The 23,861-nt window shown below is 39.1% G+C and overlaps 1 protein-coding gene across 10 annotated transcripts in view; it reads left to right on the top strand.

Moving 5' to 3' along the window:
• The window catches only part of SYNE1 (spectrin repeat containing nuclear envelope protein 1), a 286,469-nt gene extending 275,836 nt beyond the window's left edge, over positions 1-10,633 (top strand). For 8 of the 10 annotated variants that reach the window (XM_010707196.3, XM_019612919.2, XM_010707198.3 and 5 more), the window contains 3 exons: positions 459-551; positions 2,372-2,430; positions 8,751-10,633. In XM_010707196.3, coding sequence (XP_010705498.1) covers positions 459-551; positions 2,372-2,430; positions 8,751-8,991 — 393 coding nt within the window. In that variant the 3' untranslated portion in view covers positions 8,992-10,633. The remainder of the gene's footprint in view (positions 1-458; positions 552-2,371; positions 2,431-8,750) is intronic. The other 2 variants (XM_019612921.2, XM_019612920.2) reach the window with 1 other exon arrangement.
• Positions 10,634-23,861: the final 13,228 nt, after the last annotated feature.

Raw genomic sequence — 23,861 nt, 5'->3', positions numbered from 1 at the left:
TCTCTGTTAGTTTCGAACTCTACATTTTATTTAAAGCCTTAGATTAGAAGAGTTCATAAGGTATGAGAGTTTGGCTGTTTTCACTTCTAATGAGTTCTTGTCTGTTGGAGTGAAATCATGATGGTTCCCGCCTCTTCCAGTGATTAAAAGCCAATTAAAAAAACCTACTTTTTCTCTGTATTACCCTTAGCAGAAAATGCTTCAGCTGATACAATTAACTTTAGCTATATGTTTGTTTCTCTTCAGGAGCAACAGAGACAACATGGAATTCCTGAATCTTGTAAAAATTGCTAACAAATATTAACCGTTTGGGATGGGTTTGTGTTTTTGTTGTTGTTGTTTGCTTGTTTTGTTTTGTTTTGGAAATAATGCAGTAATGATTTCACTCTGAGGTTGTTGGGTTTTTTGAGTTTGCTTACCTGAACAGATGGTCTGATCTCCATTTCTTCTGAATTTAGGATTTGTCCTCGTGGTCCTCTGCTGATGAATTAGACACATCAGGCTCAGTGAGTCCTGTATCTGGACAAAGCACACCAAGCAGACAGAGAACGGTAATTTTAAGTCATCAACTTTCTACCATCTGCTGGGTGGGAGCTCTAGATATCTACAGTAGCTCTAGCCAGCTGAAAGGCCCCCTGTCTCACTTGATAGGAAAGGAAATGACATAAATTAAGAAAAAACACAGCTGCTTTCCCTGACCGTGCTGCATATCCCATCCTGCATGAAATCAGAATTAGTAAATACTATCTAAAACCAGGGCTGTCAGTGTGGTTGGTTTACCATGGTATGGCATGTCATGTCTCTTGTATTTTGCTCTAGTGATGGCAGCATCCCAAAGTCTGGTCTTGTCTGGTATAATCAGTCCTCCATTTCTGTTTGGCCTTCTCTTCAGAGAGCTGCTTCATTGAGAACCTCAATAAGAATTTCTTATTGAGGCTTTTGATGAATGGTTAAATAGAGCTGAAGGGCATATAACTTTGTTCAAAACAGCTAGCTGAACAGGACCTAATCAATGGCTATGATGGCAGCTCTGGAGTTGCCTGTTTACATCGCTGGCACAAAATTCAAGAAATGTAGCAAATACATGCCTAGTACTTAACACTTCCATACTCTAAGCCCAAAATGGAACTGCAATTATTTTGTCTTTTTCTGCAATTCTATTGGTTGATTACTTCACTTTTTTCTTTAGTTTATAAAAAAATCATAAGATTTTGTTTATTTTTATTTTTTCCATTTGCACTTTTTGTAAAGCCTCTGAGTTCTGTCTTGATAAACTGTATGGCTCTTGAATTACTATTATTGGTGGTTTTTTTACATTCACTAGTTTCCTCTTAGATTCTAGTATGAGAATGTAAAGGAATACTGGCTTTTCAAACATAAGAAAAGAACATAAATCTTTATACTTTATTACAGAAGTCAATTTTTCAACTTTTAAATCTGAACTTAAATAATTAATAAAAATTCTGATATCACAGATGTAACTAGAGAATCCCTGATCATAACAGGAAATGGAAGAGTATCTTACAATAAAATCTTTTTCTACAGAGTACGTAGAATTATAATAGATTTTGTCTTAACATTTTAATAAGCATTTGTCTATCTCTAATTTGTTAGTGTTCATGTACATGACTACATTTTTTCGTTTTTCTTCATAATGTATAGCTAAATTTTATGTCTCCCTGGGCTATACAACTAACCCAAAATTGGGTCTGTTTTTCAGACTTCTGTTTTCTTTTCAAGTAGATTTTTGGAGGCTGCTGTGATGTTGTTTAGAATTTCAGTTCCAAATATGCTGATGCTAAATAAATAAATAAATGCTAATACCAAATTTCCATCCGATTGATAGTCATCTAAATGCATTAAATATTCCAGCAATTCTAGGTGTAGGAATGTGCCCACAGTTATTTGGCCTTATGGGGAAGGTGATGAAAAAGAGGCCAGACACTAGAGGGAGGCCTTTTGACCATATTTTTATCCCTGATAATTAGTAATTTTAATTTTTCAGCAAATACATTTTGAGATGTCTATATTTCCCCATATTCCACTCAATTTCAATTTCACATTCCAAATTCTTTCGGCTGAATTGCTAGTGTTTTTTTAATTATTTTATTTTATTATTTTTAATTCAGAGTTCCTGGCTATAAATGGAACAGCTGAACTCTTACTTGTTTCACTGCATATGTTACAATCATTTTCATACTCAGGTAGAAACAAAGAAAAGCCAGTTTCCTTGGTTCATGGGTATCAATCACTTCATTTGATTTATTTTTGTTTCCTTTGCTGCACTTTTAATTTAGTTTCATCAGTAGCTTGTCTTTATTTGCCTGGACTGAACATTCTTCTTTCTTTACCCCCTGTTCATTGCAAACAGCCACGGGGCAAATGTAGTCTCTCACAGCCTGGACCCTCTGTCAGCAGTCCACATAGCAGGTACCTTATTCTCCTGGTTTCCGCACTCTGTTCTAGAACCCTAAGAGGATGATGGAAATTGGCTGTGATTCTCGTCTGTACACACTTAGTCTGTCAGGTGGACAGGACTTAAAAAATTGAAAACTTCCCTTTTGTTACTAGTTTGGCAAGAAGTGCTCTCAATTATTCCATATTCTTTGTGAATAGAAATACTGGCTAATTCTTGAAAATCTACAGTTTTTGCATCCCGAGAATGACATGCAATAGACATTTGTGTTTCATGTGGTGAGTCTGTGTTCACACTCACAATATTCAATAATGATTTTGGTGTAATTTAACAGAATTGCCAGTAGGTTCATGGCAAACACTTTTCATCATCCTCTTTACCTCTAGATATTAAATTAAGGCAGGTAATAGGCCAGTATTCTAGAAATCACAAAAACCCACAGATCTGGATGAGACATACTAACATCCTTTTTTTGTTTTTTTGTTTGTTTGTTTTGTTTTTTCCCTCTTCTAAAATGTTTCGTCCAGTTTGTGGGTTTTCAGTACATAACATTCAAAATTAAAAGTCATAATTCGAGGGGTTTTAAACTTGGGGTCACTTCCTCTCCCCATCAGAAGACTGCAACATAATGTGCTAATACTGCCACGACTCTTGCCTAGTGTTTGCATCCGTGTATCGCTCTGGGAGCAGCACTGCCCTATCTCTCTCTGACCAGTAGAGAGCAGACATGCAGCTACAGCTTCTTGCTTTCCACCTTGTTTCCAGCAACCTGTCATCTCTGCAGCTAACGGTGCTTCTGCGTTCTTTGTTGTTGTCAGTGTGATACGTGTACTTTCACTCTTTCACTGATCAAATCACTAGCCTGTAGAGCTACAAAATTTAAAAAAATAATTGTAGTAAATAAGCAGGCATATATACACAGTATGTATTAAGTGGAACTCTCATGCTATTCCAGCATCTTAGGCATTGAAAGGGGAACCTAAAATAATCAGAAAGTATGAGCAAGATATATTTGTACTTATAAGTCCAAAGCTCATTTATTCTCCGTATAAAAACATGCACTACATTATAATTGCAACTCTCATTGAAGAGAAAGATTTGAGGTTGGAAGGAAAGCAACATGACATTTAATATAGAGATTGAGCAATAATCAGGCAGCAAAAAACACTTTGAGATTATTATTTTTTTCCATAAGCAAAATAAGTGTTTTATTCATCAAAATATAAATTAAATAATAGTAAGTAAAACTACTTACATTTAGATGTTCTCATAGACATTTATTTTTAAAAAATTGTTTGCTCTATAAGTATGGCTAGCTACTGTGAGTGGTGTTGTAGTTGCAAAACTAACAGCACATAACAGCAGACAGAACAGAAAAAGCATCTTTGACTGCTTCCACTGACATTAAGATTCTGTCTTGCTTTTAGGGTTTTGTTGTTGTTGTTGTTGTGGGTTTTTTTGGTTGTTTTTTTTGGTTTTTTTTTTTTTTTTCCTATAATGAAACCACATAGAAAATAGGTGAGATACATACATACCATCTTTCTGCCTGTAGGAGAAAGAATTTTTCCAGCTCCAGTCTGCTATGAAGCTTGGCATTCTGTTTCTTACAGGGAAGGGGAAAAGGGAAGAGTGGGGCTTTACTCTGCAGCCATTAACAGCTAAGAAGAATGGAGAGTGTCTGTGGCAGATAAGCATGCTTGCGCTAGCAACATTGTACTCAAGAAACACACTGTGTTCACTCTTCTGCTCTCCTGTATGGTCCAACAGCCTATGCCAACCTGTTGAGAAGATTTCTGGCTGTAGGTGTGAGCAGCTGGCTCAGAGCACAGCTAGCAGTGCTTTGCTGCTTTGAGATCAGCCTCTATTCTAGCAGTGGCATTAGTGCGGCACCTTTCAGATCAAGTCTCTCCAGCACTGTTTATTAACACATCTTGTAGCAATACAAAACAATGTTCAATTTGTCATTCAGACAAGCATGGAATACGAATGAGTCACTGCTGAATAGGAAGTTTAATGAAATGCGCAAGCCAGACAGGTTGTGGTTGATGTATAATGTGGTTTTAACTGATAAAGCAGTACAAGCTGTCACTGTGTTCTTTAATATTTTGACATGCCTCTGATCAGAGTACTTTGTGTTTGATCTTGCACTGGATCAGCAAACCCTGTTAGAGTTTAGTATACAGGAGAACTCAAGTCAGTTTTAAAATGTGTATCATATAGGTAGTTGTGAAGAGAAGTTCATTTAGGGATCATGTTTTGTGTATACCAAATGTGTTATCACTTTGCCTTTCCATTATCACAGCAAGAAAAAAAAAAAAGACCTGCGTAGTGTGATGCTAAGCAAGGTATAAGTTACACTGTGGATTTAATTAAACACTCATTCGAGAGGTATTAGTGTTGCTGCGCTAAGTGGGAAAAGCAAATCCAAGAAGCAACTCCTCTTCCTTCATCAGCTTAATAGAGCTGTCTTAAATGTATACCTGGATCTGTGCCTGTGGATTTTTCGAGGTAATTAAAATGTTAAAAAGATTAAAATAATTGTGCAATTTGCTCAGGACTGTTTACATTGTCTCTCTTGAGCAGTTCTATTCATGTCTTGGCGCCACAGTGCCAACCTCCATTTCCTGCTCTGCCCAAGCCTTCCCAAATGACTAGTGGATGTTTAAAGGACACTTGCTGTTCTTGGAGCAGACCAGGCCACAAAACTCTTCATGGCTTTGGCCACAAAACGGCAGTCATTGCCATGCAGTAGTTTAGACAGGAGGTTTTCACTTGGATTGTCACTGTTATTCTCCCTGCTCCTTTATTCTCACTTACTGTTTGTTAAAATTCTTATTTAACTACCTATATGAACACTTGTCTCTTCTAAGCCAGGGTGAGATTGGAGTCACGTGATTGTGAGAGGTAGGCAGAGAAGTGAAGTCATAACACAGCCAACCACAGTCACTTTTAGAGAGTCTCAAGCCGACAATAGGAATCATTGCATGCTCTCAAGGGAAGAACATCATACCACCTCATAACTTTAGTGAGGTCTATCATAATAAAATCATCATCAGTGGGGTTGGTTTCTTTTCGCAGCTATATTACATCATTGTCTTTTAGCTATTTGTCAAACAACAGCTCTAAATTTCTTTCTTCACTACCATCAGTGTGAACTTCCAAATGTATAGCAGAAGGTTTTATTGCTACTTTGAATACTGTAATCTTAAATTCTTTGATCTACTTCTTAAGCCTATATCTGACCACTGAAGTCACCCACTTTTTTGTGTAATAAGCCAATCCTATTTTGTATTTACAAAGACTTTCATCTTCTGTCATCCTAAAAATTAATTTTGCTGTTCTTACATTCTGTGCAGCACTCTTTTCATAAATGTATTAAATTCAGACTCATCTTTGATCAACTCCAGTAATAACATTCTACTATCACAGTGGTGACTCTCAATATGACTGTTGTCTGCTTACCACTTCCCCATTAAACTTCATTTATTCTTATAATTTGCTTGAATGATAAATTCTTCTGTTATAATACTTCAGATGTTTTCTGCAGTCCAGATGGATTAGTTCAACCATATTTTTATTCTCAGAACAAATAAATAAATAAACTAAAAATCAATCATCTTTAAGTGCAGGTACTCATCTGAGATGAAATTAAAGTTCAGTTTGCTCATCTGATCTATAGCCTGGTAAATTAGGTTCTCCTCTCTTGAAATGCTTCAGAAAGAGCTTCAATTTCTCTGACATTAGAAAAACTCCCACAGTAAGAGTAACTATTGGTTGCAGTTCTGAGGTTAGTTAATGAGATTTCTTGGCATGAAGAAGCTTACAGTTGACCAGATCTGCAGCTGTACCTCCAACTTTGTTTAGTTATCAGGAATTGTCCTTGGAGCAAGTAGCAGGTGGTCTTACTTCCTTCCCTTGAGAAACAGCAGCCAGTGTGACAATGGTGAAGCAGTCGGATGAGAGACAGCAGAAGATAGATGCAAGAGAAAGAAATTACATTTTTCTCAAAAATAGTATATAGTACTTCAGCTTTCCCTTCTCCTATTGGAGTAAATAGGATATTGGCCCCTTCTCTATAATGATCATTTTTTGTTAATAGTGTATGTATATTTTTAACCCTCTTTCCCTACCAAATCCATTAAACACTCTAAGCTGAACATTCAATTTTTCAGCTAATTATGTCCATTACAGATGAGTACCTGCAATAAACTGTGACAGTACAGCACTTGAACTTTTTAGAACTCACCCTCTGAAGATGTTTTCATGTTTCATTATTTGTTTGTTGAATTTTTTCCATCCAGTATTAGAAACTGTTGTTCAACACCCTACTTCACTGCAAAAGAAGTGTTTTGAGATTCTATGTCATAAACTGTTAATTTTTGAAAGAAAATCTACAACCAGTTATTCAGTTCACACATACTTACACTCTTTCTTCCTGTTTGTAGTGGTGGTGTTTGGTTAGGGTTGGTCGGTTGGTTTTGGTTTAAGTAAATCATAAAGCAAGCTGTGCTACTGCACCAATAGGAAAAGCCTGAAAAACAAAAGGATAGATTATTTTGATTCTGCTTTTATAGACATGCCTCCTACTGCCCCAGAAAAACTCTAGGATCAATGAAGAAAATTCACACTTTACTCATTATGAAACAGCTGTTACCAACTACAGAAATACAGCTTTTTTTATGCTTGGAAGGTAATTAAGCACTCCTTGTTCCCTTTGTTCCTACCTCAGCCCATTGACTCTCTCTCTTGGCATTCTTGGACAGTAAAGTCCTGATCTAATTGAACTTTAATATGGAATGCTCTGATGCTGTTAAATGTGCCATATCCTTTCAGTGTGTTCTTTTTAATATGTGATCTTGCATAATTCAATAAGCAGCTTTCCATCCAGGCAACAATAACGCAGATCCAAACAGTATGCGATTTTTGTTTTGATCACTCCTTCCTGAGATATTTAAGTCAAGTTAATCATTTAACTTACTCAAGTTTTCTTTGTATCTGTTGATCATAACGAACTCTATGAAGTCTGTCTGGCTTTCTTGGAGTCAACATAGTAGGATGATACATATGTATGAACAAGACATAAAAATAATCTCAAGCACAGAAAGAATTATTTCCTGATCATGTGTGAAGGAGGCCTGATATAGTTTTGAAGTTGATTTTTGATCTTTGCATGCTTTTTCACATAGATTCAGATTTGATTTGAAAGGACAAGGGGAAGACAAGGAGACCTATTTGCATGACTGAGGAGAATTTAACCTTGGCCAGCAAGCCTGATCTCCTATACCTTCAAGTTGAAACTAAGTACATCCTTATGAGGATCCTTATGTTTATCTCTTATACCCTAGCTTTCTCAGGCTTCATATCCACAGCAGGCATACACACTTTTATAATAACATGTCTATTGCAAAATTTGCAATAACGTTTGCATGGAAGAAATCTTGAAACTAATGATATGAAGGCTGTAAGTTCTTCTATTTTTATCTAGCTAAAATACAGTATTTTCCATCATTCTAATATTAACTTGCAGAAATTCTCTTTTCAGTACTTCACTTACCTCAAAATCTCCTCAAAATCTGTTATCCATATATTAGAGCTCTGGTAGTTTCAGTCAAAAGGGAAAATGTGAAATTTGTATCTTTGTCTTTTATTAAAAATATCTTGTATTTTTATGCCTAAATTGAAATGTCCCTTTGGAAATGTTTGGAAATGTCTCCTATTGACATATGATAGATGTATGCCACGCACATCCATAGACAGAAGGGGAAAATCACTCAGATGGTGAAAGTATCTAGTCAGTTGAGCAAATAAATTTTAACAGCTGATTCAGTGCAAGATTCAAAATACAATGTACTTCGTACAAAATGAATCTCTACTGCCTGGAGACTGGTGTATTAATTAACTGAATATTGACTTAAGATCTTATTTCACTATACACTGAGGAATATAAGGAAATGAATTTAGAAACTTCTGAAAACCAAATGCAGTTTCCATTTTAAAAGAGGAGGATTGTTTTTTAGTCAGTGTGTAGTGAACATATGTGACAAGCATGTTTATTTTCTATATCTCAGTGCTCTAAGTGGAGAGTCTTCCCTATAACTGATGAAGGGGCACGTTATTCACCATTCTATAGTGATTATTTGATGTTTTCATATCCAGTCCAGAAATATGAGATCTCTTAAGACTGTTGGAGAAATAGAATGTTCAGTGAAAAAAACTTCTGCTATTTTCAGTCAGTGTGTACAAATCCTAAACCAGCCTTCAGGGACAGTTGAGTACCCAGGGGCAACCTCTGCTGCAGCAATGTTTTACTCACCTGTCTGTTTTCTTTTCTCAGGTCCATAAGAGATGGCTCAGGTTCCTCCCCTTCTGAGGCTGGGCCAGCATGGCAGCACCCATCCTTCTTCCTCAGAGTCCTCAGAGCTGCTCTGCCACTACAGCTCCTTTTGCTGCTCCTGATTGGGCTGGCTTGCCTGGTTCCAATGACTGAGGAGGACTACAGCTGTACAATGGCCAACAACTTTGCCCGCTCTTTCCATCCCATGTTAAAATACATGAATGGTCCGCCTCCATTATGAAGTTGTGAGACAGCAGGTGATCTTGCTGGAGTAATAGCCAGGAGGCAGTGTGGTTTTAAAAAGTGACAGTGTTCAGTGTGGCAACTTTACATATCTGCTGTTGCCACCGCAGTGTCTGTATCGTTCTGTACTGGCACTCAGTAACATATAAGTCCATCAGTTCCAAACTGCAGAACGTATTACCTGAGTAGCATTGTTTCAGTATTCACATCCTGGGCACCAAGGAGGGTGTGATGTATTTGGGGAGGAAATGTTCTTCAGTCCATCATTCTGGATCTTTTAGCCACTTAATACCCAGGTCATGGCCCTGTACTATGCATAGCCGAGAACTGGATACTGTAGATCCTTTCCTGTGTGCTGCTCTATATGAGCCATTAGCCTGTCTTTGTTAATTGCTCTCTCAGTATCTACAGTATACAAAATAGCCAGTGTTAAAGAAATTTTAGAGCATTTGTAAACATACAATTGTATAGGATCTTGTATGGTAGTGTATTATCCCCTGTGATTTCTGTTTTGGGCATGGTGATCTAACCTTTGCTTTGGGTGTACAAGGTGTAAATCTATTAAGCACTTTTTTAAGGTTTAAAAAATGGATGTAATAAATGAGATCATAAAAGGTTTTATGAAGAAAAATGTTGAATGTCAAGTTGAAAAACAAAGAACATATTTATGTATGTACAGTTTGCTAAGTCAAGTTTTGTTTGTATTGATTTCTTTGCATTTATGATAGATGCCATAAAATATTTTGTCTACATGCTTTTTAAGGACAACTATGAGAGCCTCTAAGTTTAGAATGAGATATGTATGATATAAAGAAAAATAGCTGCACTTCTAAAAATAATTAAAAAAAATGCTGTAACAAATTAGCAGTATTGAGTATATGTTAGAATAAGATCATCTGGATAACATCTCAAGTGGTGATATACAAGGCTAAGTGTTATATCTACTGTAGAGTAATACTAGTTGAACTACAGCATTTAGAGGACCCAAATTAAAGCTCCCTTTTCAGATGAGTGTAATATTTTCTTGGAAAGGATATTGTATGTCAACAAGGTATCTTTGGTGTCTGAGACCTAGACTTGGATTGATACAAGTATATATTCTTCTCCAGTCTTAGTTTCTTTCATTGATATTCAGAAGTTATGCTGTCTATAATCACTATTTGAGTAGACAAAGATAAATAATACACTTTTAAAGTATAAAAATGAGCTGTTATTTGCATAAGGATTCATAAAATTGACCTTTCCTCTCTTTTCTGATATCATTCTCTATGGTAAAATAACTTATGGGAATGGTAATCAATGCACCTACATTAATAACTTCATAGTTAGCTTACTTTAGAACTGTTAGTCCAGATCTCTGTCCAGATCTCTGTATTCTTTAGACATTCCTTCATCAGCCAGTGGTTTTGATTGCTGAGTTTTTGTTGAGTGGTTGCTGCTTCTTTTTTTTTTCTTTTTTTTTTTTTAAAGGTAAAGCATTATTTATATGGAAAAGGCTGACTTACTGAGAAGGTTGCCTCCAATTCATGTTTTCCAGTCTATTGTTTGTGATCTCATGGAAGGAGATGTTATCTAAAAGGTAGTTGTGATTATCAAACTATAGAAGAGAGCTTTATCTGCTGGAGGAAGCAGGAAAAAAATCACAAGCGAGACCTGTGTTTGTTTCTTATGATATTTAAAAACTGAAGGAGAGGCAATGAGGTTTGAAGGCAGGTGTTTATGAGGAAGAGGAGAGTACAAGGAAAAGTTTTGTTTCAATGATTTTGGTGCAATTAATAGAGTACTTTATACCATAAAATAGAAAGGGTAGCATCTGGCATGTTTAAATTGCAGTCTGATGTTTGATTTTTGCCAGCTACTTTGCCATTCTGTAGTCCCTGCTTTTTGAAATCTCTAATTATGTGCACATATGACCCATTCAGAACTGAATTTTTTACATTTTGACACAGCATCTTCCTTCTCTACAGCTCTCTCTAATTCCAGCCAGCAAAATGATGCAAAAAGTGCGGCAAAGCTCTACACTTTATGGAGGAGCAGTGTGAACTGTGGCTTATTTTAGTTGGTGGTGTTGACCATTTTCCAGTGTGTACCTCCTTGACTCACCCTTGCCCTGCAACTCATACCTAAACTGTAGAATGGATGAAAAAGGGTGCCCTGCTTAGTGGAGGCTATAGGGGGAAGCTGAATTGTGTTTTTTTACTTGTTGATTAGTTTACTTATTGTACTCAACTTCATCCTGATTGTTTTGATTTCTTATTGTGTTTATTGTCCTTGAAGAATATTTTTGTGCTAAAGAATTTAGTATAAAAGAGAAAAGGTAATGTTGGTTCAGATGAACATATTTATGTAAAATTCTTTCCATGCTGACTGCCCAGGGATATTTGAATCCTTTGGTCAGCTGTCACAGCTGTTTCTGCATTTTTTGCCATTATTAATTACATCACTTCTCCATGTTTCCTCCTTCAGCCTGTATTGCTGTTTCATCTACTTACATTTTGCTTGTAGTTCATTTCTCTGTAGACTCCATTTATCTCCCTCTACTCCATCGTCTGAGTCCTATGTTATTCACCTTGATTTCAGAAGAAAAAATTTCTGACCACTTAAATTGGTTTGAGAAATAGGCTCCTCAAAAGGGAATTTCCCACCCCCAATCTGATTCCATTATGACTTCAAATGTGTCTTTTTCAGAACTGGATATTGATCCTCAAAACTGGCATGAAGCAGTCGAAACTGAAACAAATGCCCAGGCATTTCACAGGCTCCCATTAAAGCACATTTTATCCAATGACTACCAGTGACTTGAAGACTGCAAAGCAAGGCAGTTGACATCAGCAAATGTGTTGATAACCACATAGTGTACTACAGAAATGCAGTAAGTTTAGAGGAAAAAAGCACTCCCAGAATATCTTCAATTATTACAGCCTGTGGCATTAGCCAACTTTGCAGCCTAGGAGTCTTCCTGCTGAGGTGAGGTTGCTTTCTGCCTATCTTTATTTCACAGAATCACAGAATCACGCAGAATGACTAGGATTGGAAGAGACCTCAAAGATCATGAATCTCCAACCCCCCTGCCACATGCAGGGCCACCAACCTCCCCATTTAATACTACACCAGGCTGCCCAGGGCCCCTTCCAATATGGCCTTGAACACCTCTAGGGATGGGGCATCCACAACCTCTCTGGGCAGCCTGTTCCAGCACCTCACCACTCTCTCCGTAAAGAACTTCCCCCTGACATCAAACCTAAATCTTCCTTCCCTCAACTTAAAACCATTTCCCCTTGTTTTGCAGTTATCTACCCTTGTAAAGAGTTGATTCCCCTCCTGTTTGTAGGCTCCCTTTAGGTATTGAAAGGCTGCAATGAGGTCACCCCACAGCCTTCTTTTCTCCGGGCTGAACAAGCCCAGCTCCCTCAGCCTGTCTTCGTAGCGGAAGTGCTCCAGTCTCCTGATCATGTTCATGGCTCTCCTCTGGACCCTCTCCTACAGCTGTCTCTCTTGTACTGGGGGCTCCAGACCTGGACACAGTACTCCAGATGGAGCCTCACAAGAGCAGAGTAGAGGGGGACAATCACCTCCCTGTCCCTGCTGGCCACTTCTCTTCTGATGGAGCCCAGGATACCATTTGCTTTCTGAGCTGCAAGGGCACACTGCTGGCTTATGTTAAGCTTTTCATCTATCACGTCCTTCTCTGCAGGGCTGCTCTTTCCTATGGATACCTGGGATTCCTCCGGCCCAAGTGCAAAACTCTGCACTTTGCTGTGTTGAACCTCATTAGGTTCACTCGGGCCCACCTTTCAAGCCTGTTGAGGTCCCTCTGAATGGCATCCCTTCCATACCACGTCAACCGCACCACTCAGCTTGGTGTTGTCAGCAAACTTGCTGCGGGCGCACTCGATTATGTCATTGATGTCATGGATAAAGATGTTAAAGAGCATCGGTCCCAAGACAGACCCCTGAAGGATGCCGCTTGTTACCGGCCTCCACCAGGACTTAGAACCATTGATGACCACCTTCTGGCCTTTTGACCAATTTCTTATCCATCGAGTGATCCACCCATCAAATCCACATCCCTCCAATTTGGAGATAAAGATGTAATGGGGGACCATGTCAAAGGCCTTGCTCAAGTCCAGATAAATGACATTGGTCACCTTTCCCTTGTCCACTAATGCTGTCACTCCATCATAGAAGGCCAACCAGATTGGTTGAGCATGACCTTCTCCTGGTGAAGCCATTTCACTGGGAGGCTGTCCTACAGGAGTTAGATTTAAAAGTTTTTTAAGAAATGCACATATTAGTATTCAAAATGCCCTGCCTTTAGTCTGCAGTCATTTACTCTCTTTCTAAAGCAGACGACCAATTTACAGATTGGAATCTGTAAATAGACAGGACTGAATTATGGTAACATGCTTTGAGTCTTGGCTGCAAGACCTGGGGGAAAGTGATAAAGAAGTTGTCAAAATCTGGGACCATCCATATCATAAAATCATAAAATGGTTTGGTATGGAAGGGATCTTTAAGATAATCTTGTTCTAACCTCCCTTCCCTTTAGACTGGGCCTGGCCTTGAATGCTTCCAGGGAGGAGGCATTCACAGCCTCACTGGGAAACTTGTTCCAGTGTCTCATCTTCACAGTAAGAATTCCTTCCTTGTACCTAGTCTAAATCTACCCTCTTCCAATTTAAAACCATTTCCTTTGTCCTGTCGCTACATGCCCTTATAAAACGTCTCTCCTAGTCTTCTGTAGACCCACTACAGGTACTGGAAGGCCGCTATAAGGTCCCTCTGGACCCTTCTCTCCTCTAGACTCAAAAGTACCAGCTCTCAGCATGTCCTGGTACTCTAGCCATTTGATCATCTTTGTGGCCCTCCTCTGGACCTGCTCCAACAGCTTGATGTCCTGCTATTGGGGGACACAGAACAGGATGCAGTACTCCAGGTGAGATCTCATGAGAGCAGAGTAGAGGGGCAAGATTGCATCCCTCAACCTGCTCATCATGGTTCTCTTGATGCAACCCAGGATACAGTTGGTCTTCTGGGCTGCAAGTGCGTATTGTCCAGTCATGTTGAATCTTTCATCAACTGCCACTATGAAATTCTTCTCCTCGGGGCTGCTCTCAAGCCATTCTCCACCCAACCTGCATCTGTGGTTGGGATTGCCTGAACCCAGGTTCAGGACCTTGTATTTGGCCTTGTAGAACTGGCATGGGTCCACCTCTCAAGCCTGTCCAGGTCCTTCTGGATAGCATCTCTTCCCTCTAGTGTCCCAACTGCACCACTCAGCTTGGTGTTGTTGCAAACTTGCTGAGGGTGCATTTGATCTCACTGTCCGTTTCACTTACAAAGATGTTAACACCAGTCCCAGCACAAATCCCTGAGGAACACCTCTCATCACTGGTCGCTGCTTACACACTGAGCCCTTGACTGCAACTCTGTGAGTGCAACCATCCATCCAATTCCTTATCCAGCGAATGATCAATCTATCAAATCCATTTTTCCTCCAATTTAGCACCAGAACGTCAGGCAGGACAGTGTAAAATGCTTTGCACAAGTCCAGGTAGATGACATCAGTTGCTCTTCCTTTATCCACTGACACTGTTACTCAGTCATAAAAGGCCAACCAAATTTGTCAAGCATGACGTGCTCTTGATGTAGCCATGTTGTTTACCACCAATAACCCCATTTTTATTTTGCATGTGCCTTTGGGAGGATCTGCTCCATGATCTTGCTGGAAGAGAGACTGATTGGCCTGAAGTTCCCTGGATCTTCTTTTTTCTCCTTCTTGAAAATGGGGGTTATCTTTCCCCTTCTCCAATTAGTAGGAAGTTCACCAGACTGCCATGACCTTTCAAATATTATGGATTATTGCTTGGCAACTTCATCTGCCAGTTCTCTCAGAACCCATGGGTAAATCTCATTGGGTGCTATGGACTTGTTCACCTTCAGGTTCTTTAGATGGACTCAAATCTGATCTTCACTTACAGTAGGCAGAGTGTTCAAGCCTGGAGAAAATGAAATTGATGTAGACTCTGCATCTTGGCAAACAGCAGCTAAATTATCTTTTGTCCCATTGTCTATTCATAGAATTGTAGAATAGCTTAGGTTAGAGGGAACCTTAAAGATTATCCAGTTCCAATCCCCTGCAATGCGAAGGGCTGCTACCCACCAAATCAGGCTGTCCAGGGCACCATCCAACCTGATCCTGAACACCTTCAGGTGTTTCTTGAGGCAGCCTGTGTCAGTGCCTCATCAATATAGTAAGTAAATAATTTCTTCTTGGCATTTTGACTCCCAAAGCTTTTCTTCATAAGAGAGGAGCTTTAGCCTTCTGATAATCACTGTGGCTCTCATCTGGACCCATTGCAGCAGCTCCATATCTTTATTGGGTTGTGGGCCCAAGGCGTGGACGCATGACATAGGATGTGGCCTCATGAGCTGGCCACTCCTCTGTTGATGCAGCCCAGCATACAGGAGGCCTTCTGGGCTTCAAGATCACACTGCTGGTTCATGTACAGCTTTTTGTCTATCAGGTTCCCTGTGTCCTTCTCCATAGGGTTGCTGTCAGTGAGTTCTTCTCCCTGCCTGTGTTCTTATCTAGGATTGTCCTGACTCAAGTGTAACACCTTGTACATGCCTTGCTGAATATCATTAGATTCTCATGTGCCCACTTTTAGAGCCCTTCCACATCCCCCTGGATGGCATCCCCTCCTTCTAATGTATCAACTGCACCACTCAGCACCTCTCTACTATTTGAATATGCAAAGACTGCTTTTGAGGTGTAATCGTTGTTGCAGCTTGATGAATCTTGCAGCTGTGAACCCTGCTTACTAACTTAAAGCCTTAAAGTTGCCTCATAACTAGAGGGTGTTTAAAGGCATAAACTCGTAGCTTAGTAACTCCTCACTGAATGATAATACCAAGACATCATCTTCACTATGTCTGTGCCCTGTTCCATCAGTGTTAACAGCTTCTTGCCCAAAGAAGGGCAACAAGGCTTGTGGAGGGCTTGGAGAATATGCTCTTGAGGAGAGACTGAAGGATCTAGGGTTGTTTAGTCTGGGGAAAAGGAGGCTGAGGGGAGACCTTATTGCTCTCTTCCAATACCTGAAAGGTGCTTACAGTGAGAGTGGGGTTCGTCTCTTCTCACTGGTGACAGGTGACAGGATGAGGGGAAGTGGCCTTAAGTTTGCATCAGGGCAAGTTTAGATTGGATATCTGGAAACACTTATTTACAGAAAGGTTTGTTAAGCACTGGAATGGGCTCCCCAGGGAGTTGGTTGAGTCACCATCCCTGGATGGGTTTAGAATGGATGTTTGGATGCGGTGCTCAGGGGCAAGATTTAGTGGAGGGTTGTTGGGATAGTATGGTTAGGTTGTGGTTGGATTCGATGATCTTTAAGGTCTTTTCCAACCTGAGTGATTCTATGATTCGGTCTGCAGCAGATCAGTAGTCTATTTTCACTGGTTTGCTGCCCTTCCAGGTCCCCTGTAAACACCTCAATACCTTCAGTCTGGCCTTCTCCTTCCTTAAAGCTTACTTCTAGAGGTGCCTATTAAACAAGGACAAACTAGCTGTGGTTGTCACATGAACAGTCATCCCCAGCCCTCAGAGTCTTGTGCTTTTTGTGATTGAGAAATCTGTTTATAACTGATAGCATCTCTCAGCATGATCATTGTCATGAGTGTGTTTTCAAGGCATAAAGAAACACATTGCTCATGGTCTTCAAACCACAGATGCTATCAGGATTTAGAGAGTGTAGGAAGATCCTGGGAAATAAGAGTGGAGTTAAGAAGAAATACATGTTGTAAGCAAGAGATGGAAAAAAAATTGTAAGAAAGTACAGAAATGAAGGTAGGAAAGAAGTAAAACAGAGTGGCAACATTCATGCTTACTTGTGATTCCCATGTTTAATATGATACTTAAAGCAATGGATTTAGGAAAGCAAAAGAGCAGGAGGCGCCACGGTGATGTAAGGTTTGTGTTTAAGTTGGGTAGCTTGATGATAAAATTGTACAGCTCTTGCAGCAGTCAGTTGCAGAATTCACCTGAAGAAGTTGTTGCCTACACTGGGGAGTGGGAGATCTGGAAGAAAGGGAGTATTTATGTTTTGGTTTTGGAGAAAAGAGGTTTCCATACACAAGACTTCTGTCCAATAACCTTGATATCACCTCACTAGTCCGGGTACTGGCTAGCTATTTCTAACCTTGGCAGCAATGTTGTGAAATGCACTGCTGCAAACTGAATTCTGTTATTGTGTTATTTGGCCATAATTAGACTTAGAACTGGGTCTTGTTATGAAGACAAAATGGTTTAAAACAAAAAAGGGGGAGATTTAGACTGGATATAAGGAAGTGGGTTTTTTGTGTGTGTTTTTTTAATAAGGGTTGTGAAGGACTGGAACAGGTTGCCCAGAGAGGTGGTAGATGCCTTGTTCCTAGAGACATTCAAAGTCACAGTGGAGGGGCTCTGAGCAACCTGAGTTGTCTGTTCATTGCAGGGGAGTTGGAATAGATGACCTTTAAAGGGTACCTTCCAATTCAAATGATTCTAAATTCTGTGACACAAAAATGAAAAACCTGTATTTGGGAGAAGTTGTGTTTGTTTTTATAATGTTAAGAGTTTTGGAATATTCCAAAAATATTCCACAATAAAGCATTATATGGGAATGCTTTAGGGGATTAATTTCTCTTCCCAAAAATCTGTGAAACAAGATAAAAGAAAATGAGTAACTGCAAGCTTAAGCACTGAAGACTAGTAATAGATCAAATCCTGGTTAAGTGATAGGAATCTGAATTATATTAAATAATTGCTCTGAAAGCAGACAGGAACCGGCCAGCTGTGACTTTTATTGTTTACTTAATATAGTGTTCAGAAATAGAAATGGTCAAAACTGCTTGGCTGAGTAAAAACCTATTTAAAGACCTGAGGTGTAATACAGATCTGATCTCAGTGAGATCTGAATAAAACAATGACATGTTTAGTTTTTGGAAAAGTAGGGAGATTTTAGGAAAGTGTTGTCCATTTTCTGTATCAGAAGTGTCTTGGGAGAAGAGATGTGAACCAGTGAGCCTGTCTCCCTCTGGGATGGTGCAGATGTAGATGAAGTGTACACAGAGGCTACTCAGGTCAGGCATGTAATTCCTGCAAGACTGATTATATTAAAGTGTTGTGGTTTTTTTCATTCCACTGTTTTTAGAAAGAGGAAAGCTACCAGGGTCCACCTTTTATGAGAGTGCTCAAAAGCAAGTGGGAGATTTCTATTTGTATTATTCTCTTTGTAAATATTTCAAGCCATTGTATCAAGGTCTCCTGACCATTGCACTGCAGGTTAAGCCACATGGCTGTAATTCAATTTGAACTCCTTCTGTAAAACTCAAAGTATTGTGCAACCAAGTGTGCAAACCATGGGGTAAAGCAGTGGGGAAAAAAAAAAGCACTAGAAAAAAGCATGATTCTGTAGACTGTGGTTGAGGTACAAAGAAGTAATTGTAGAGCTGAAGACTCTTTTCTGATTTTTAGGTTAAATATAAGTGAAAAATAATCCTACAAAGGCAGACTGGAACTCAACCTTCTCTGTTTTCATGTGAATGTCTAAAACTCGTAAGCATTTTTGGAGTTTTCAGGCTTTTATGTACCGTACCATAAAAGAGCTGATGGGTACAATTTCTTGCTCACCTGTAGAGTATAATGCATATAATGCACTTGTTTCACCTTTCTGTGGACAACAAAATCTCAGGACGTGAGTAGAAAACAAGAGAGACAGCTGACAAGGTGCAAATCTTTCTGCCTTAGAACAGAGCATTCAGCCTTTGTGTGTACTAGAGCCAAATGTCTTACAAACATTTACTGAAAGTCTGGCTGAAATGCACATTTTTCAGCAGTTTGATACAGTAACATACTGGAATGGTGCACAAATTTGTAGGGATGAAAAACAGAAGATAAATTTTATATCATCACCCACATGCAGCAGAAATGAAAGCATTGCAGATTGACACCTAAATACTGCAGCACACAGCTCTTATAGGGACATGAGAGCAGGTTAGGCTTGCCTCTCCTCATATGAGTGTCAAATATTATTTTGATGTTCAGTTTTCCTGAAGACTTTATGTAAATTTTTACATTTGGTCTTCTGTATCTGCAGGATGTCACAGTGAATGACAATAATGGGAGCCCGGCTGAGCATAGAACAGATCATGCAAGCAGTGCTCTTCTGTGAACATTCCTTCTCTGTGCACATGCTGATATGTCTTATTTTACGTTTGGATTTTTATTTCCTCTTCATTGTTTGGCTAGTGGAGATAAACATAGTACAGAGCAGAGATACAAGACTTAGCCAGCCTACGAGCTTCTCCATGGGGTTTTTAATGTAGGAGTATCTCGATGAAAAAAAAAAAAAAAGAAATTAATCATCTAATTTTGAAGAATAACAGTTGCAACATGGTATAATTAAATGTATTTATTTTGTTTGTTTGTTTTATTTGCTTCATGCTCTGTACTGACTGACTGTAGTGGAACAGCTGTGCAGCATAGTCGTAAGGTTTTTGTTACAGAGGGAGAGTGCCACTGACAGAGAGCACCATGTTGTAGCCTGTGAATAAACTGATATTCAGTTTACTGCAAACAAGGAGATTGCCTTAACTAACAGAAAAGTAAAAACTATCAGGTAAGTTCTACAGTTATACATTAACTACTCCATACCTTTCTAATTACTTAAATAGAACAAAACATGCAAGAACAAGACATGCATCATTTGCATGTTTGGAAAGAAAGAAAGTAAGCATGTGGTGGGGAGCCCCCTGCAAATGACTGTGTGCATGTTCATGGGCTCCACTGAGGGAACAGCGTTTGGGAAGGCAGCTGTTCTGCAAGGGCTCACGTATATACAGAGAGAAGAAAAGTTCATGTCTCAGTAATGATGAGACATGAATTTCAGCTCTAAGAGGCCTGCAGTGAAACAACCAAACTGAAAATTCTCATTGTGGCATAATTTCTCAATTGACATCACTGGCTCCTGGCTGGGGAAATGTGCCCAGCTCCTGAGAGCAGAGGCCCTTTTCCTGTTAAGTTCTTCCTCTGGTGGATCTGAGCATGTTGACATCTCAGTTGGTGAGCTAGCTCTAGGTCAGGAGTGGACCAGACAGTTCTGTGTCTCTGTATGGTCACACTGTTCTCTGGAATGAGAGGAATAGAGGACTTCTTAATCTCATTTATTATGCACTATCTTGGTTCTTTAAACTGTTATCATTTTGGCAGCTGTAAGTATGCTCATACTGTAGTTGGTTGATTTTTATTTAGGAATGACAAGTCTTCGATTTTGTGAAGTATTCTTTTGTCTAGTTGCTTTTGTAGATTAGACCAATGACTGCTTCATATATTCACATTTGCACAGTTTTCAAGGAATCTTCTCCAACATGTAGGTAGCATCTATCATTAGACTTCTAAACTGTGCATATCCTCAGATATGTACATGAGACTGTTATGGACATTATCGTGTACACTCACTAAAGACTTGTATCTTTGGTGCAGAGCACAAACTCATCCTATGCCTCACTTTTTTCACAATTGCTTTGGAACTGGAACTCACTGAATTCACTGAGTGATAATCCCACTCAGAACCAGCACAGAACAGAAAACAGATGGGAAAAAAAGTCAATATAGAAGCTGTATACTCTCTATAATATTGATAGATGTATATAAGTATTGATATGCCTCAATAAGTATGTAAATGCTGTAAATTAGTGGCTTGGTTCTTTGCAAAGACCCAATATAATTCTGAGAATAATTTACAGGGTAAGGTAAATTTTAGAGAGTTTTTGTGTCATTAAAGGTGTCTTTCATTTATATTCACTTCTGTTGTAGTTTAGTTGATTCTATCACAATGGCTTCCGAGATTATCCATTCCATATCCTTCCCCCACACTGAGGTGAGACTGATATGTCTAGCTACCAGGATCATCTTTCCAGCCCTTTTTGAAGATGGGCGTCATATTTGCAAGTCTCCAGTCCACCGGGACATCCTCCGTTAGCCAGAACTGCTGAAGAATGATAGAGAGAGGCTTGGCAACCACATCCACCAATTCTCTCAGCACTCTAGGGTGCAATCCATCCGGCCCCATGGACTTCAGAGCAGGTCCAAAACCATCTCACCATGGATCACGCAGGGCCTACTCTGTTCCCCATCTCTATCTACCTGCACAGGGGTCTGTGTTCACAGGGAGTAACAAGTCTTACTATTAAAGACTGAGGCAAAGAAAGCATAAAGTACCTCAACCTTATCCTGATCCTTGGTCACCAAGTTGCCCTCACTGTCCAACAAGGGATGCAGATTCTCCCTAGCCCTCCTCTTGCTGTTGATGCATTTATAGAAATACTTATTGTTGTCCTTTACCTTATTGGCCAAATTCAATTCTAGCTGGGCTTTGGCTTTTCTAATTTTCTCCCTGCACAGCTTCACTGTGTACCTGTAATCATCATAAGTAGCTTGCCCACTCTTCCAGAGACCATAAACTTTCCTTTTGTTCTTGAGTTCCAGCCAAAGGTCTCCCTTCAGCCAGTCCAATCTCCTTGCCCATGGGCTCATATTCCGTGACTTGGGGATGGTCAGCTTCTGCACCTTTAAATTAACTTCCTTAAAGTATTCCCAGCCTTCCTGGGCTCCCACGCTCTCCAAAACTACCTCTGAAAGGACCCTCTCAACCATGGTCCTAAAGAGATTAAAGTCTGCCCTCTGGAAGTCCAAGGTGGCAGCTCTGCTGACTCCCCTCTGTGGTTCAAGGACCGAGAAATCTAGCATCTCATGATCACCATGCCCCAGACAGCCTCCAACCTTAACATCCCCCACAAGACCTTCTCTGTTAACAAATAGCAGGTCCAGGATTTTGTTTCTCCTTGTTGGCTCCTTTACCAGCTATGTCAGGAAGTTATCTCCCACACACTCTAGGAACCTCCGGGTCTGTTCCCTATCTGCTGTATTATAAATCCAGCAGATATCTGAGAAGTTGAAGTTCCCCACAAGAACAAGGGGGAGAGACCTTGAGACCTCACCCAATTGTCTATAAAGCATCTTGTCCACCTCTTCATCCTGGCTGGGTGGTCTGTAGCAGACTCCCACAATAATATCAGTCTTATAGGCCTTCGCTTTTATTCTGAGCCATAAGCTCTCAACCCTGTGTTTCTGGGGAGAAAAAATTAAAATAAAAATAACTTTTTTTAAAAAAACTATGCAAAAGATAACAAATGAAATAAATTGCTCTGGTTAATTATTTATTTCAACATCAAATACATTGATAAAAATCTTGCACCAACTGGGTAGCCTATCAGATTTTTCATTTAGACTCTTTGGAACATTTAGGTGCAAAACAAAGAAATAAAACTCACCAAAACAAAGACATGAATAATTTTATATGCATCAGTGAAAGAACAGAATACTTCAACAAATACATTATGGCAGCTGAGTCTATACCAAATAAAGGACTTTCCATTGAAGGACTACATAGTGCACACAAAAGCATCTGTTTTATAGTATATACAATAAGGTGATACATAAAGTGGCTTGTTAATTAAAGTCTCAAAACTAGCAGTCTATCTCTTCATTTTCCAGTGGGCACTTTCTAAAGAAACAGACTTCTAATTATAGGCACACAGGAGTACAGAGCATACGAATTTGCAAGATGGCAGCATATACTTTTTTTTTTAATTATTATTTTAGTTTTTTAGGCACATTTGAATGCAGAAGTTTTTTGTGTTTTTTTTTAGCTTTTTATTTTTTAAACACAGTGCAAAATAAAATAAGGCTATTTACATTTGAAAGATGAAAGATATTGCAAGTAGAAAAAGCAGGATATTAATGTCAATTCTCAGATCAATTTGAGATTATGCTGTAGTTGCAGGTGGCAGTAAAGTCTGGTTCATATTACAATATGATTGTTTACATGACTTTTCCTTTCACATATGCCAAATTTATATAATCTGTAAAGCTATACTGCAGTTGTAGGTAGCATTGTAAAAGGCCATCCCTTCATTCAGAGAAAGAAATTCATTTTGCATAAAAGTTCAACTGAGAATGCCTTATATACAAAATTCCATTAGCTTTAGGTTGTGTTGCATTCTAGTTTTAAAGCAGGATATATATAAAAGAGAGGCTTGTCATATTCCTACCAAAGCCTGTGGTAAGACTCAGACCATAGTGAGGCAGAATTTTTACTTTGCTGGTAGTTTGTTTAATTTTAAACATTTGGCTCAGCTCCTAAGGAATCAGTCAGCCTCAGCTGGGACAGATAAGGGCTCCACTAAAAACCTGTTTTTTGGGATGGTCTGAAAGGGTTGAGGTTTTTATCTCTTCTTTTTTTTTTATTTTTATTTTTTTCAGTTTCAATTGCAGCAACTTGCTGAACAGTCCTTGCAATATCCTTGGGAGCTCGGTTCTTTTTTTTACTTTAGTTAATATAGTGTTAAACTATTAAACACCTTAGTGTACAGGAGAAAAAATATTCAAGATATATCACTGAAACATAACAGAAAATTTATCATGAACACGCACCAAGAAACCCTCATTAAAATAATTTACCCCAGTACAAATTCTACTGCCCCAACTGACAGTTTTACCTGAGACAAAGTCTGCAAGATCGAGACATGGCTCGAACCATTACAAACCAGAATAGCTTTTACATATTGTTGGAAAGTCAGACTCCACTGGGTGCTGTGTCCTCTCCTGCCTCCATAGTTTTTGGTAATTTTTTAGGAACAACAACCATATTCTCAAGCAAAGCTGGTTCATAGGGTTCTATTTCTGGCTTATGCTGGTATTACATTGCCTATGATTCTAGGTGTTTGGTTGTTTTTTGTTGGTTTTTTTTTTTTTGTTGTTGTTGT

This window comes from Meleagris gallopavo, chromosome 2 (genome assembly GCF_000146605.3).
Source record: "Meleagris gallopavo isolate NT-WF06-2002-E0010 breed Aviagen turkey brand Nicholas breeding stock chromosome 2, Turkey_5.1, whole genome shotgun sequence".
Taxonomy (NCBI): Eukaryota; Metazoa; Chordata; class Aves; order Galliformes; family Phasianidae; genus Meleagris; species Meleagris gallopavo.
Note: the sequence above shows the minus strand (reverse complement) of the source record. Positions and strands in the feature narration are given on the sequence as shown.